The sequence below is a fragment of the Ambystoma mexicanum genome, chromosome 3q (assembly GCF_040938575.1).
Source record: "Ambystoma mexicanum isolate Mex_15411 chromosome 3q, UKY_AmexF1_1, whole genome shotgun sequence".
Lineage (NCBI taxonomy): Eukaryota > Metazoa > Chordata > Amphibia > Caudata > Ambystomatidae > Ambystoma > Ambystoma mexicanum.
Genome location: NC_090926.1, coordinates 721,754,843 through 721,770,796, shown reverse-complemented (window position 1 = coordinate 721,770,796; position 15,954 = coordinate 721,754,843). Strand labels below are relative to the sequence as shown.

Below are 15,954 nucleotides of genomic sequence, written 5' to 3'. Positions count from 1 at the left end.
TGCCTGGGAGAAAGCCTCATGGAAAACCATGTAATCCAAAGACGTACGTTTGGGTCTGTGCAACATGAAGGATGGCTCCATTTATTTGAGCGGTTTGCAAATCACAACTGAATCCCTTTTTATTGCATCTGGCTTGGGATCAATTCATCTCTTTTGCTCTTCTGTTTTGCCACTGGGGTTGTTTAAACATTCTAATTTACGTTGTTACGGCTATACCTGGATATTTAACTTCTTGCTGCACACTGCTTCACTTCACGCACACACTTTCCCTTACTCTATGGACAAAGTATTTCTGTGCCTTGCTTGTCGGCTCAAAACCTGAAGTTTTGCACCCTGACTGTTTTGATAAAAAGAATGAGAAACTCCCTACTCTGAACAGTGATTAGGTCAGCCTGTAAACTCCCAGAATCTTCCTGTATTGTGTGCTTCTGATTTTGGAATGTATGCAAGTATATTCTAGAGCAAGAAGTTACTCTAGAGATGTACATTTTTGTGACTGCAGACGTTCACTGCTTCTTTAGGAATTACCCTCTCTATGTAATGTCTTCAGAAAGAAACTCACTGATGCTAGAACCACAGAAGTCTACAGTAGTACATGACAAAATGACATTTTTCTGGCATTTGTGTTCTTCCATTTCAGGAAGAAGACCGTTCTTCAAAGAACACATCCTCTGCCACTGACTGTTAATCACAAATGCCCCGCCCCTTCCTGGATTTCCCATCAGTTTGCCTCCCTTATGTCATAAAGCGCTTATCTAGGTTTGCGCTATGACTGTCCCATGAATGCGGAAGTGAAACTCTGTGTTTCAAATATAGCCATGCGTCCAGTGTTGACATTCAGAGCCTCTCCTACATTAGGGCAGTCCTTGTTTGGCAGCCACCCTGAAGGGGAATTGGTCACTCCTGGGAGGGTGGAGATGATGGCTGCAGCATGGGTTGCATGATGGCACAGATCTCTGTGATGCATTCATTGATCTGTCAGTAGCTGGGTGATCAGATGTCTGTTTTAACTGTACCGTTGCAGGAGGTCTTCTAAGATCGTTTTGCACTGGAGAGTTTTGAAGTCGCTATTGATTTGCTAACACAATGATCAGTTTTTCAATGGTTTGTATTTTTCAGGTTTGAGGAACCCCCATAAACGCGCAACATGGTGCAGAAATACCAGTCACCCGTGAGGGTGTATAAACACTCTTTTGAGCTTATTATGGCTGTAAGTAACACTCGACTTTAATTTTCCTGTGAAGATCTGTCTATTGTTCTTCTCCCCCTAATCTCTTGTTGTACAATTTGATATGCATTCTTTGGAAGGAAATCTAGCGTCACATATAAAATATATATATATATATATTTTCTTTTTTTTTAAAGTTGCTTTGTGATACGGTAATGACATTTGCGTTTCTTTCCTTAATTGACATTAATATTGATTTGCTTACAGCTGCGATTATACTGCATGTTGAAACAAGTAACGCTTATAGCCGTCATAATGATTATAGAGGACAGAAAGCTGTGGTTGGTCTGTGGCATTGTGCAGTGTATATACAATTCTGCCTAATTTTCCACAGCTCGGAATAGTTGTATTTCTTTTACATTTCTCTTTTGGCAGTTTGTCAGTCTTGCTGCAACCTTTCATTAGTTTTTAACTATCGTTGCCACTACATCTGTTACTGCATTAATCTGTTAGTCTCTTTACTGCCACATTTCTATCTCTGCTAACACTTCCTTTTTCTGTGATGTGACTTTGCTCACTCTCTTGCTCTCTGCTGCTGCGGCTGAATGAGGCACTAATACATAGCATGTAAAAAATGTAAATTCCAAATGAGATGCAATTATAGCTTTCTGTCCAGTACATATAGCAATTTTATTTTGTATGTGTTATAGAGGTTTACTAATGTACCTCTCGATGCAAATTCCCATAAACATAGGGTTTCATTACAAGTTGACCGCTGTGGAATTAACCTGCCAGTATTAATGTTTAGAGGTACGTTTCTGCCCTAGCCAACTACAAGTTTTCCGGTGAGGGGCCTGAGTTACCTTCAGCTTCTAGCTAGAGGGAAGTCGGGCACCTCATCGGCTAAAATCACTGGAATTACTGACAAAATCCAAGGCGACTCCATGGAATGGGGATTTATATCCGACACCAGGGCTGGTATCCATAATCCAATTTGTCAGTATCCTGGCGGATATATCGCCAGGATACCAGCAAACGTGTAATGAGGCCCATAGAGTTAATTTCAGATAGGTATATTTATGTTGCACCATTTGGCTTTGACTTGGGGAGCCAAAAGTAGCTCCTGGTAGCTGTTGGTGTCAAGCTAACCAGGATCTTCTAGGCGTTATCCAGGAACTGAATGACTCCTAGCAATTTCGAACGCTGCCATGGTGTGAGAGTCCAAAGTGGCGATGAGAGAATAGCATCCAGTGTGTGACTTTCATTGTGGGTGGCGGTCTGATGGGCAAATGTTAAAATTGAGTCACATAGATTAGTGAAAACTTGGAATTGCTTGTTGGATAAACATTCTTGATGACTTTAGTATCTGCTAGTTTGTAGGTTTAACTTGTTCCATCCACTCATCTAGAAAATGTGCAGGTCCCTTTGCTGGGTGATAGATGCTGATTATGGTCAAGGAGGTACAAAGGTCAAACAGCCATATGCAAACCAAGCATTCAGACAAGGACACTTAATGGTTTTGATCATAGTGGTACGGATGAAGGCAGCGTAAATTACAGTGCCCTCCCACCAGGCTTGTTTAACCTGTTGCACACCTGCATCTTATTCCCACAGGAAGAAATGTGTCTACCAGGGTTGTGATGTTTTCTGAAGAACGTTTTTTTGTTACCTGAAGAAAGTCTATTTCACAGTTCGCCATTGAATTGTGCACATTAACAACATGCTTATTATCCGAGCAGGTGTTAAGGGGTAGCAATGTTCCAGTAAGGTCTAGGAGAGCGTGGTTTAGCAGCTGAACAGTTATCATTCAGACTGTGGGATGGAAATAAATGTCGCTGAGCTTCCAGCTGGGTATCTACAGCTTGGTAAACTGAGCAGAGGGGATTATACGTGTGGTGGAAGAGGACAGGTTGTGGAGGAAAGCAGAGTGAGATTGATGAGAAGCAGTAGGTGGTTTGATGACGGTCAAAGTGAAATGGAGATAAACCAGATGGACTTGGCGGGAGGAGTAAAATGACATTTCTGTAGTTGCCTTGTTCTATAATGGTTCCATTCCCATACACATTAACAATCAGCTTCAGGTGAAGGGTACAGCTGTATTATGTAGAATGGATCCTCTTTTACCCCCCGTTCACTTAAATATATCCTTTTCTTTTTTAAAAATTTTTTTTTTAAAGTTTTGACATAACATATAAAGACAATGTATCGGTGAAGAAATAACATTCAACGTACTTTACTACATCTTAATTACAACTATTTCCCAATATTTATGCCTCCCTTCCCCACCCCCCAATACAGTGTGTGCTACATTGCGTTCCTCTATAGATCTTTATTCACATAATAGCACCTACGGTCAGATTTGTGTCCTTACAACATAGCCAAGTGAAGCGGCCGGAAGGGAGCTCCCCGAAATATCCTCAAGTGCTCCGCCACATTTAGTAGTTAGTGTCATGGTCTCATCTTGGATCTGACATGCTTCCACGTTTACTCTCATCATGGTGTGTCAATGCTTTAATCAACCACGCTTTGTAATCTAATGGCTTGGTACATATTTGGCTATGAAGTCTTGCCATAGAGTTTCACATTGTGTGGACGTCCCACGTAGGGCCGCCGTGATTTTTTTCCATCACACATATGCTAGTGGCCACATTTATCCATTCTTTCTTAATCGGGATCTCCTCTGATTTCCATTTCATGACTATACATGCTCGAGCGGCTAAAAGTAATGGGGCGATTAGTCCTGTCGCACTCACCTAGACCTCTTCATACTTCTCTAGCTCAAACCATATCAAAAGGGGAGCTCGCTCACGTTGGATCCCATCCATTTCCTTAATCCAACCTAACACTTCATCCCAAAACACTGTTACCCTGGGGCATCCCCACCACTTATGCCAGTAGTTTGCTTTGTGTCCGCACTGTTGTCAACATTGGGGACTCACCGTTTGGTACATCTTGGACTACCGGTGGGGGTCATATTGCCACCTGTGAAGAAGCTTGATGGCCTGTAGGTTGTACTGGGAGGATGATTGACACTTTAGAGGTTCCCTTGCATATCTTGGACCATAGCTCAGGGGTAATTTCCATTTTTATATCTGTCTCCCATCTGTTTCTAAGGTTGGTTGTGGAACCCTTTCCTGCCTCTATCAGGGTTCTGTAAATGGCTGAGATTAAACCCTTAGTGTCGGTGAGAGTGTCAAGAAGCTTTTCAAAGGGAGTGAGTTCTCTCTGTAATTTCTCTTTCCATGGTTCCCCTCATTAGTGTGCCCTTTAGTTGAAGAAAGTGGAAGACCGGCAGTTTCCCTATGCCCAGTGCGCTCTCAAGGCCCATGATCATGATGAATGTTCCCCCTCTCCAGAGTTGACCAACCCTCTCCAACCTTGCACGGTCTGGGATTTCCTCTCTAATTCCCGGTGCTCAGATGTGGCTCAATGGGGATGGCCACATCGTGACTCTGCGCGTGTTCGGGCTCTCCTGCCAAATTTCCCATATGGTGCTAATAATCGGATGCCGCTGTATCCTACGTGTCAATTTGCTCTTCGGAACCCAAAGCCACTCTGAGAAAGTTGGAAATGTAAAACAGCCTTTTTCACCTCTGCAAAGAACGATTTTGGGATCTTAATTGGAAGCATTTGGAAAGGTTATAGGAATCGTGGGAGACATACCATCTTAATTGCATTCACCCTCCCCATCTATGATACCGTGAGTTTCTGCCACTTAGGTTAGTTCGGAATTTCTCAAGCAGGTGGGGAAAGTTGACCTCATAAAGAGCATCTAGGTGTCTGACCAGATTAATCCCCAAATATCTTAAGGTGGTTTCCCCAATGGTTAGCCCCAAGGTTGTATATTTCTCTGTCACTTAGTGTGGGCTCATGAAGAGGAAACAAAATGGACATGCTTTTGTTAATTTTGAAACCGGAGGCCATAGCATTCTATCAATAGTAACATTCTGGCGATAGATGTTAGCAGGTTTGTGATATGTAACAGTAGGTCGTCAGCCTATAAGGCTACCTTGAATTCTTTTCCGTGACTTGAGATCCCTTCAACCAACCGGTCCGCTCTGATTTCTTGTGCTAGTGGTTCCAGTGACAGGGCAATGTGTAGATTACTTTTACCCCTCTCCTAAATCTCTCACCAAGTAGGACTTTGGTCAAGACCGCCTCTAAGAATCCCCATTCGACCCTGTCGAATGCCTTCTCTGCATCGATCGATAGGAGCACTGGGTCTCCTGTCATCTGTGCAGATTCATGTATGAGGTGCAAGGTCTTCTGCATTTTGTCTGACCCTTGCCTTCCCAAGATGAATCCCACCTGATCTGGGTGTATAAGCCGGGGCATATGTATCTCTAAGCGTGCAGCCAGTACCCTCGCATAAATCTTTGCATCTATGTTGAGCAGTGAAATCGGACGGTATGACCCGCAATGCATGGGGTTTCTTCCTTCCTTTGGTATCACTGAAATTAGAGCCTCGGAGAAGGAGTCCGGTGCTACGCCCGTCTTGAAAATCTAATTGAACAGCTTCACTAGGAGGGGGAGCACGGAGGACAGGAATGTCTTGTAATAGCCGGCTGTGTAGCCGTCATTTCCGGGGGCCTTTCCCAGCAGGATCCTTTTCACTGCGCTCTTAATCTCTTATGGTGTGATCGGGGCATCCGTTACGTCCGCCTCATCTCGTGTTATTCCAGGCATCTCTATCCCGGTCAGATAGTTGTCTATTTCTAGGTGGTCGTGCTTTTTTCGGATTCATATGATTGTTGGTAGTACCGTGCAAATGCCTCATGGATGTTAATTCCCTGCTCGACCTGGGAGCCTCCCACCCCTTTGTGTATGGATGCCACCCACCTCTCCTCCCTTTGTCCACGTAGCCTAGCTGCCAACAGGGCGGGCGTCGTCCTTATCCCCCTTCTCATAATATTTTTGTTTGAGGAGTTGAAGTTTCCTGACTACTTGAGCCTCTTCAAGGAGGCAAAGTTCTTCTCTTTTTTTGCCTGGATAGGGCGATGATCTCTATTCTTCACTCAGCAGCATTTGTGCCTCCCAGTCTAAGTGTGTTATTTCTGCTCTCAGTTTCTTTTCTATCAGGGTCCTCTCTCTTTTCTTGTTGGTGCCTTCTCTTATTAATATCCCTCACCAGGTCGCTTTCCCCATGTCCCAAACAGTTTTTAAGGGTATCTCGCCTGTATCATTCATCTTAATGTATTCCATCTATTTTGGTTTCCATTTCTGTTTGGAAGACTGGGTCTTTCCAGAACGACTCATTACACCGCCATTTCGCCCCCTTGCGTGGCAGTGCCCCTAGGTCCAGTCCCAAGGAAACCATGTCTTGATCCGACCAGGAGATGGGCTCAATTAATGAGCTGGTCGTCACCGCCCTCAATTCTTCTGAGATGTAAATATAGTCCATTCTTGTGTATGTGCCGTGAGGTGCAGAGTAAAAGGTGTAGCGCATAGTATCTGAATGTAAGGCCCGCCATATGTCTCGTAATCTGTATGTCTGCATCATATCTGTGACCTCTTTTCTACCGGCATCAGCCGGTTCTGGGGGGTCTGGGGTTGCCGATTGCCTATCTCTTTTGGTGTCAGCCCATAGATTGAAATCACCTCCAATTATTACATGACTTTCTGCTTCAAGCATTATTTTCGATACTGTGCGTTGCATGGACCCAGCCTGTTTAACATTCGGGGCATACATTGTCGCCAATGTAAACTTTAGACCCCTCATGTTCCCAACCAACATTAGGGCGCTCCCCTCCACATCCATCCAGGTCTTGAAGACCTTAAATTGTACCCCTCTTTTAACCAGTATGCCAATTCCTGCTTTCTTCAGAGGCCCTGAACCCCAATATTTCATCACCTGCCTGGGCTGTATCCCTCTTCGTTCATCACCCCGGGCGTACTTCTTCTCCTGCAGGAGGAGCATGTCTATCCCAGACCTTCGGAATTCCCTCTGCACCATGGACCTTTTCATGGGGGAATAAAGCCCCTTAACATTGAGTGTGCAGACTCTTGTGAGGGCATCGCCTGCTATCCCGGAGGCCGCTGCCATCATCTATCTGTAAATCGTTGTATGTATGTTTGGGACTTTAACAAATCTGCTTCTCTCTTGCGACTACAAAAGTTACCTCCTACATAGTTGCACAGCACTGTATCTGTTTGCACCCCCCTCTCCAAACTCCCAATGGCATCCGAGCCAGCACTTTCAGCATTTCCGGCTAGAATCGGACCACCAGTGAGGACCAAAGTTGCCATGGTCCCATCGCTAGGACACCTTTTTACCATTGAGCCCCCTTCATCGCTCTTCCCTTCCCATCCCTCCTTTTTTGAATCTCCTCATTACTGCCTTACGTCAGTTCTGACATGGTTATTTTGGGTCATCCCTAGGTATCGATCATTCGCCTGTAGTTGGTCCATTGTTCGCCCCCACAGCTGCCCAACCTTCAGCTCAACATCACAAAATGATCATCACTTTATACAGACCCATTCAGGGATCATCCCTCAGCATCTGGAGACTCATTCATTCGTCTGTACTTCCTGGAGCCCTGGATTCGCCATCGCCTAGGTCCTTTGATGCATCGTGGGGCATTCTCTTCGCCCCTTCCTACTTGGTTCGATTCTCCCTCGGGGTCTCCCAGTAGATCGGCTGTGCAACTCTGAATGTCTCTTTTTTTTTTTTATTTTTTTTTTTATTGTATTTCCTTCCCACTCGAAGGTTATAGAGCAAGGGGTATCCCCATCTATATCGTACTCCCTTTCCTTTCAACCACTGCGTGAGCGGGACGCATTTCCGCCTCATGGCTAGTGTGAGAGATGACCAGTCCTGAAAGATCGAGACCCTTGCCTCATCAAGGGTAATCTGTGCGTTTCGTTTGGCCTTCTCCAGCACCCTGGTTTTGTTGGCGAAATTGTGGAACCGAGCCAACACCGTCCCTGGTCCTCCCGCTGTATGTATTCGATCTAGTTTCGGTTCGTCGATGGAGTCATCTTCGAACAGTAGCAAGGAATGGAGTTTAAAACCTGTTTCCCTCATAGAAGAATATCTGTGACTGTCTCCTTTGAAGAAATATTGATCTAGGAGTCGGCAATGGGAATGGAAGGGTTCCATTTCATGATTTGTTTTTTCAAAGATTACTTGGCAATTTAGGTTGAGTGCAGGGAAGGTTATTGTAAGGCAGTTATTGGATGACGTGGCAGCCATCGGTTGGGCATAGGATAAAACAAAATCTCGAGTACAGTAGCTGTGAGAATTCTCCCTATTTGTGTCACTTGCAGTCGCGGCCATCGCCGTGACTGGCGATTTCTTCCGCGTTGGAGTTTGAGGAGACGCAGAGGAAGGGTACTTTAGTCCCTTTTCTGTGTTCGCAGCCGCCACTCCAAACGCGGGACGCAACGCTGCCGGGAGTATTTAAATCCCCGCCTCCCGGCAGGTCGTTGCGTTGCAACCCCCTCTGTTGTTTACCTTTCGACTCTGGGTCCTTCGCTCTTCCTCTGCACCCCGCTTTGGAATTACTGAGGAGTTTTCTCCGTGGTTACTTTCTCCGGTGTTTCCGTCCCCGGAACACCGCACTTTCGTTTTCAGTTTCTCTCTGCCGCCTTCCCTGGGCGGTGCTAACTGTGCCTTTTTCTCCGGCAGAGTCTCTCTCGCTCTCTCGCTCTCTCGCTCTCTCGCTCTCTCGCTCTCTCTCTCTCTTGCTCTCTCTCTCTCTTGCTCTCTCTCTCTCTCTTCTTTCCCTTCTTTCCCTTGCTCTTTTGGGTCCAGACAGCGTGGGGTTTTCCCCCGTGCTTTCCCGCAGTGCTTCTTGGAAGATTGACTACCTCCACCTCAGCCGTCAGTTGCTGCCTTCTCCGCCTGCTCTTATGGCCTAGTGCTACCGTTGGACTTGGACGTTTTGAGGGCCACTACCTCAGTGTTGGAGATCCTCTGCTTCCTTCTTCATCTGCGAACAACTGGCCTTCTGAGACAAGTCTTGACACCTCTTATCAGGGTTTTTTTTTCCCCTTGCGGGTTTTTCCCTGTATTTTCTGGCTTGATTCCAGAAAGGAGGTCACTGTGCCGCTGTTCTCACCCAGCGGCGACAGTGGCTTCTCTCCGTGACAAGCCCACGCACCAGAAAAAGGAGAGAGACTACCTGGCACGTCGAGGCCTGCAAGATATCATCGACTCGGAAAGCTCAGGGGAGACTCAGCCAAGGGTACCGTTCACGTCACAATTTGTTTGATATTTATGTATCCTAAATCTATAAACGTGGATTACAACTTTCAGGTTGCATGCTGCTAGCCCAGAATAAAGTCGCATAGCCCCTCCGTTTTCCCTAGTGGCAGAGCATACTATTTCTTACTCGGCTAGACTCAATTCTCATTTGCCAATGGCTACTAGCAAGTGCAAATTTTGAGGCCTGCTCTGTGTATATATTGGAGCAACATGGTTTTTCGGACATAAATACACACACTAAGAAACAGTAATTGGGGCCATCCTGTAGCAGTTGCCTTAATAAGCAATTGACTGATTGGTGTTTGGAATAGATATGTGGCCATGGGGCGGGACAAGAGACGACGGACAGTAGTCCATAGTCTTGTTATGGACAGGGTTCTGTATACAGTGGCGCTCTGCACAGTATGGTTGGGGTGGGTGATTGTTGGTACTCATTTTAGGCACAGTAGGTGCATCAATGCAGATTTAATGTAAAGGAGGAGGGTGAGCTGAGTGATTGGATAACAGAGAGATTAAGCTGGATGCTCGAGCAATGGTTTCATGGAGGAGAGTAGCAGAAGAAAGTGTCTTCCTCCTGAGCGACGGAGGCCCAGCTCATGAATGGATACAAAAGCCCTAGGAATTTGAAGAGCGGCCGGTTTCTCATAGATCACCAACCAGAAATGGATGCAGTGTTTGGAAGGGGCAAAAGAGTGGCAGAATAATAGAGGGTGCATGTTGCAAAGTTTTGTATAGCCGGGAGAAGGATTAGAGGGCGTGGGGGTGGCGATTTAAGTAAGATGCTATGACGGGAGTGAAGGTGACAAGAGTGCCTTCTCGTATGAGGGCTTTGGCGGAATGGTAGCTGAGTGGGTGGATTTTCTTGTATTAAGTCTTTTTTTTTTTTGCACTCGCTTCCTTTGCCTCCATTAATTTTCAGTCCCTGTCCCTTGATGTGCAGTTGTTTTGCATGCATATTTCGCTGCTACGCATTGAAGCCATTTTGGTCTCGACAGATTTATATTGGATGCCTTGCCTTTACCCTGACCCAGAAGTCTTCCCAATTAAAAGCAAATGCATTGCTTGATCGTCCCATGTACTTGTTCCATTGCCACTTGATTCCTGTTTTCTTTGAAACGCACACTGATGAGCTGTAAAGGTCTGTAGCACTGATGTTATGTTTCTAGCCATGTTTCAGTATACATGGATGGAGTAAATTATTTTAAACCCAATTTCATGTTGCTTGTCCCTTTGAGCAGTTGTGGGTGGGTTTGGCATGTGGTGAGCTACTGAATAAGGATTTTTCCATTGAGACAATCAATATCGATCGATGAGAATGGATATTTGTTCCTCATGTTTTACACTCACGCATTCATGCTGTCTGAGAGGGGGCGAGGCAAGGTCGGAAATATCATGGAGTGTTCCACAGATTTCTCTGCTGATATTTTTCACATGTAAGGAAGGGTTCACGGGGCTGCCTCAGCCATGTCATTCATTTGCTATTGGGGGCAGTGGTTGTTTTCTCGGAAGGTAGAAAACCTTTATTCGGATATACGCTCCATTAAAACACAAATAATCTCATAATAAATTGAATATACAATTATCTGTCCTCAACGGGTAATACAATGCAAATGATCAGAAAGTCACAGTAGAATGAAACACCTTATTGACAAAAATAAAAGCCATCTTCTATTTCTATTAACGACAGCCAGCACGTTCTTAATAAAATGAGCTAAATCTGTTCACATCATCACAGTTTAAAATGTAATTCATAGCATGCTTGAATGTCCGTAGTCCGTTTTTAATAAAAGCAGGCCTTAACCACTGCTTCCTTAACGTGATCGGAAATGTACAATCCAATAAAAAGTGCCATGTCTTCTACTTGGCCCATCTCGCAGTGGTAGACCTTTTTCTTTGATCAGCCACAGTGTTCTTGATCTTAAGGGGCGTATATTTAACTTAGTCATAAGTATAAGTCTTCTAGTTTCAGGGGACTTGATCTTAAGTACAACGAGGGAAACATCCGGGCATCTTGGTAATGGAGATTAATGTTTCAATGAGTTTAGATGTTCTCTTCGCTCTAGTAACTTATTATACTCCCTTTTTTGCTGCTCTCTCCTTTTAAAAGAGAGCTGCGCAGGTTGCAGGATAAGTTGCCCAGTGCCTTTACAGCCCCCAACTTCCATGCCTTCATTACAGTTGATTCCATCATTATGCCAGCTCTTTGTTCCCTAACCTGTTCAGCACTGAATCGTACTGTTCGTAATGTACGTATTTGGCGGTGGATTGAATTGCACATTTAAAAAATATTCTAAAAACATCCTTTGACTTTGATGAGAAACTTATTATGCCTAGTTCATTTCTTAGTGTGTCCCATGGAGTTCTAGAAGGCAAACCTGTGATCTTCTGTACCCTCTGTTTATCATTCTGTCTAAGGTCGTGCATTGAGCTTCACTCCAGTCCTCTGCACCATAGCAGTATTAATTTTAGATCCCAACACCTGGAGGCACTTATCCAATTGTTTCCCCCAAAATAGTAATACAAAATGAGGGAGACCCTTTTCATACCTTGATGCTTGCTTCGCTGCCATTTTTATATGATTACTCCATCCATCACTTTCAGAAAAGCACAAGTAATCACATTCTTTCACCACCTCAAGTGGTTTTTGTTCAAACGCCACGTCAAAACTGGTTTCTTCTTACCAAATTTGACGCAAGTACTGTCGGCTGATCGGCGGGTCCTGCTGCTCCTCCTGCCTTCGCCCTGCTCACCAGATTCACCTTACTGGCCTTATTTCTGGTACAAATATATACCCCAACTTGTACCAACTGGACCTATGTGGACCTATGTGGACTTATAAGGACTTGTAATACGCTTATATTGCGTCTAATAACTCCAATTTCCCTTAATTGTTGTGTTTAGTTGTAGCCACGCCCCCTGCCTGACGTACCTGCACCACCGCAAGAACTCGCAAGTACTGTCCGCTGTGCCGCGGTGTTGCAGTTTGCTGTGGCACTCTGCTCTTCTTTTTCAGTTGTAACTCCCCTGTGTGTCGTTATATCTACTCGGCCACTGGTGACTCCCTGGCAACGTGCTGACTCATTGTTGTCGTGACATTCACCTTAAAACTTTTTCAGGCTCCTTGCTCTATTCCCCCCGCCACCCTCCCTGTGCTCTGGAGCCTCGAGTCCCATTATCCTGCGATTTCTCGTTGCTTTGAAGCCGTTTGGATGCTTGTCATCGAGCCCCTTGACTTCCTGATTTACTGGCTCACTGCTGATACTTCTCTCTCACGGGGCTGGAGTCGCGAGCCTTGCAGTGCCGCGGCGCTCTGCTGATCTAAAGTGACCTGTTGTACCAACAAAAACTTTATTTAAGGGGTAAAAGGGGAAAAAAATAAAAAAGGCTTATACCTTGTGTTTCTTCCCATCAAAAGCTTAGCTGATCACTCTATTCCGCGAACGGTTGCTAAACAATTTAAACAAATTAAACATGCTCTTATTCATCTATCTGCACTATTACAAATATGTTTAGGTTAACCTTGGGAATGCCTCATCCCCCTCCTTGTTATGCCCCCCGTTTTCCTCTGTACACATACGCCCTGGCTTCCAAATTTCTGCTATTACTGGATATCCCCTGGTCTAGCAAACACGAGTCTCTGTCCCACATCCTTGACACCTCTCATTCAAGAGACTACAAATGTAAACACCACTCACTTGAAAAAAGCATTCGAGAATCCTTCTGCGAACTGCCTGTCTGACAGAACTATGCAAGATTGTTATGAGATCCAACCCTCCCCTTTTGATGAACAAGCTTTTCATACTCCATGCTTTGTTCCCGAGTCATCACTTAACCCATTACATGAACCAAAATCACTACCTCATCTACCTCTTTACTCAGAGGTTCTTAATGGGTTAAACAGCGGATTTCCAACCTTTGCCTTTTATATTACTTGGTCAGCTGAAGAAAACAAAAGGAAGGACAAAAACCCCCCAAAAATTGATAAAATAACTCCTAGTCCCTCTTCTAATTTTCCTATTGTTCAATCAACGCAAAATCCCCCCTCTGTAAATTGTGTTTCTTTCCCGCTAGCAAAACAAGTCACAGTTAATGAACTTGCTGAATCGAGGCTATCTAACTCACCTGAAATGTTTCCGACTGATTGCCCCAATGACATCATTTCCTGCCAGGATTCTGCACTATCAACCAACTCTGAAGTTCCATCATTTGTCAAACCTATCCCTCGTCCTTCTTTTGGTTTTCCTACATTCCCTAACCTTGCTGTGGAATCTGCCCTCACGGCCATAAACACTTTGATATTTTCACTTACCAAACTTTTTGAACTCCTAGATTCCCGTACTTGCTCCCAGGAACTATTACTAAACAACTTAATTGGCAAAATTGATTGGCTGGCAATAAACTTTCTGGCATTTGTGAAAGCTGAACTCAGTACTAAGTGTTTTTCTTTCCCTTGCAAGTGAGATCACGCCTGTAAGTTCCGGCACCTGAAAATGTGACTCAAATCCCAATCCCTTCGATCTCTAGTTCCCCTGAGACACTACCTGCCCCTGAGGTGGAAATATGTCCTGAACCTGAATCAACGCTCACACCTCCCCCAGAAAATAGCCCAGTGTATGAGATCTTTAATCGCCCTTCACAGAACAAGAGACAAACGCAAAAAACATACCTCGAAATTATCCCAAACTTTGAACACTATTGCAGATCCGTCATCGGAGAATCTGCAATAAAAAAAACCAAAGAATTAAGCTCTGACAAAAAACAGACTAGCTGCCTCTAAAGCTAAAATGTTTCTAGACACTATTTCCTTACCTCCTCAGCAAAATGTGCCTTCTATTGTCCCTTCAGTACAAGAGATCTCTGTTCGTTCTTCGAAAGATCTCATTCCGGGCCCTGAGCTACCATCGGCAGGTGTGATGTCTCTCAAAGGTAAGAAGCTTGTTTCAATATCCCCCTGCACTGAGCCTGTATTACCCTTAAGTGCTGTTGAAATTACAAACAACGATATACCAAGTGCTGATCTTATGAATGTATCGGTTTATTCAAATAACATATCTGTCTTGGAAATGGTTCATCAAAGTCTCCACCAAGATCGAGCAAGGACAACATCCCGAAATCCAACGTTCTGCATTGTACTAGATCATGACTCAAATCCGTTCACGACCGTTGAACAAAAAAGAAAAAAAACTGGCGAAGAGAGCTCCTTTTCCTAAAGACTCTCCCATGAGAGCCCAAGACCCTACAGTTCCTAATAAATCCTTCCCTTTACCCTCCTCAGAAATTGTAAATGCTGAAGACCCCCCCCCCCAAACTACCACCTCCTGGTGGCATGTCCGATTCCACTTCCCCAGATGAAGAAGTCTTACAAGAGGAAGAATGGCTTCCTAAAGTTCTATCAAATGAAATATTGAGGCTCACTATGATCGACAGAATATTTTCTGATTATAGGACTACTATATTAACAATATTTAATTCTGTCCCACAGTTAAAACACATTAACTCAGAGGATATTGATGGTGTTTCCTATCCCAGCCCATCAAGATAATGTTGACGTTAAAATACCATCTCTAATCCTAAAAAAATATGTCTGGGATCAACAACAGTTATTTGAAAAAGATCTTTTACTTGAACCTATATCCCCTCTGATCCCTAATCCTGACCATCATCAATTCCCAGGATTAAAAAAACAATTTCCTTCTCGGTCTTTTCCGAATGCCTCATGTACCAACTGTAATCCAGGCACCAAAATCCAACCGCCTCCGCAACAATCTAAATGGGCGTGGGTATCCAGTGCTAGATTCCTTCAAAAGAAGAATTGCTAGCAAAATAAGGCACCTCAACACCAATGCTCCCTTATTTCTTGGAATACTTGTGGGTTCTCCCATCTACTTAATTCTAAATCACTCTTACTTAATAATTATGATGTAATTTTGTTACAAGAAACGTGGATGTCCAGCCCTCCTCTTTAGCCTGACCATCAACTTGTAGTAGTTAACGCTTCCAAACCAGCAAAGGGCAGACCAGCAGCTGGCCTCCTTGTAGCAGTAAGAACTGACTCTCAGCTATCTATTACCGTATGGGAAAGCCCAGACCCTTGTATACAACCAGGCTTAATTACGACTGCCAACAAAGATCATCCTTTTTTCCCTAAGACTGCAAACATAAATATATATTGGAACCCAGCATCTGTGACTTCTCCCAAATTCTCTGACAATATTGAGTCAATTCTTGATAAAATTCTTCTTGAAACAGATATAACCAATACAATAATTTCCGGTGACTTTAACATGAATCTGAAACAGTCTTCTGAAAAATTAAGTAAGTCAAGACCAGGTAATTGGTTATCCCTAATGAAAACTAGAAACTTTACAAAATTAAATGGTACTTTCCCTAACAATGTACCCCCAAGACCAACTTGGTCGAGAGGTAATCTTAAGTCTATTCTAGACTATGCTTTTATCTCTAATAATTAAATTAAAACAATAATGAACTTCCAAATTATCCAAACTACATCGAGTGATCACAATTTGGTGGTAACATCTTGGAGACCACATTCTAAACCAAATTCTGAATATTACAAGGT

At 44.1% G+C, this 15,954-nt stretch overlaps 1 protein-coding gene across 2 annotated transcripts in view; it reads left to right on the top strand.

Annotated features, from left to right (window-relative positions):
- Nucleotides 1-15,954, top strand: part of SEC14L1 (SEC14 like lipid binding 1) — a 510,699-nt gene that overhangs the window by 34,443 nt on the left and 460,302 nt on the right. Inside the window, exon 2 of one of the 2 annotated variants that reach the window (XM_069654651.1) lies at nucleotides 1,120-1,210. In XM_069654651.1, the coding sequence (XP_069510752.1) occupies nucleotides 1,148-1,210 (63 nt within the window). In that variant the 5' untranslated portion in view covers nucleotides 1,120-1,147. Of the gene's footprint in view, nucleotides 1-1,094; nucleotides 1,211-15,954 lie in introns of both variants that reach the window. The other variant, XM_069654652.1, reaches the window with a different exon arrangement.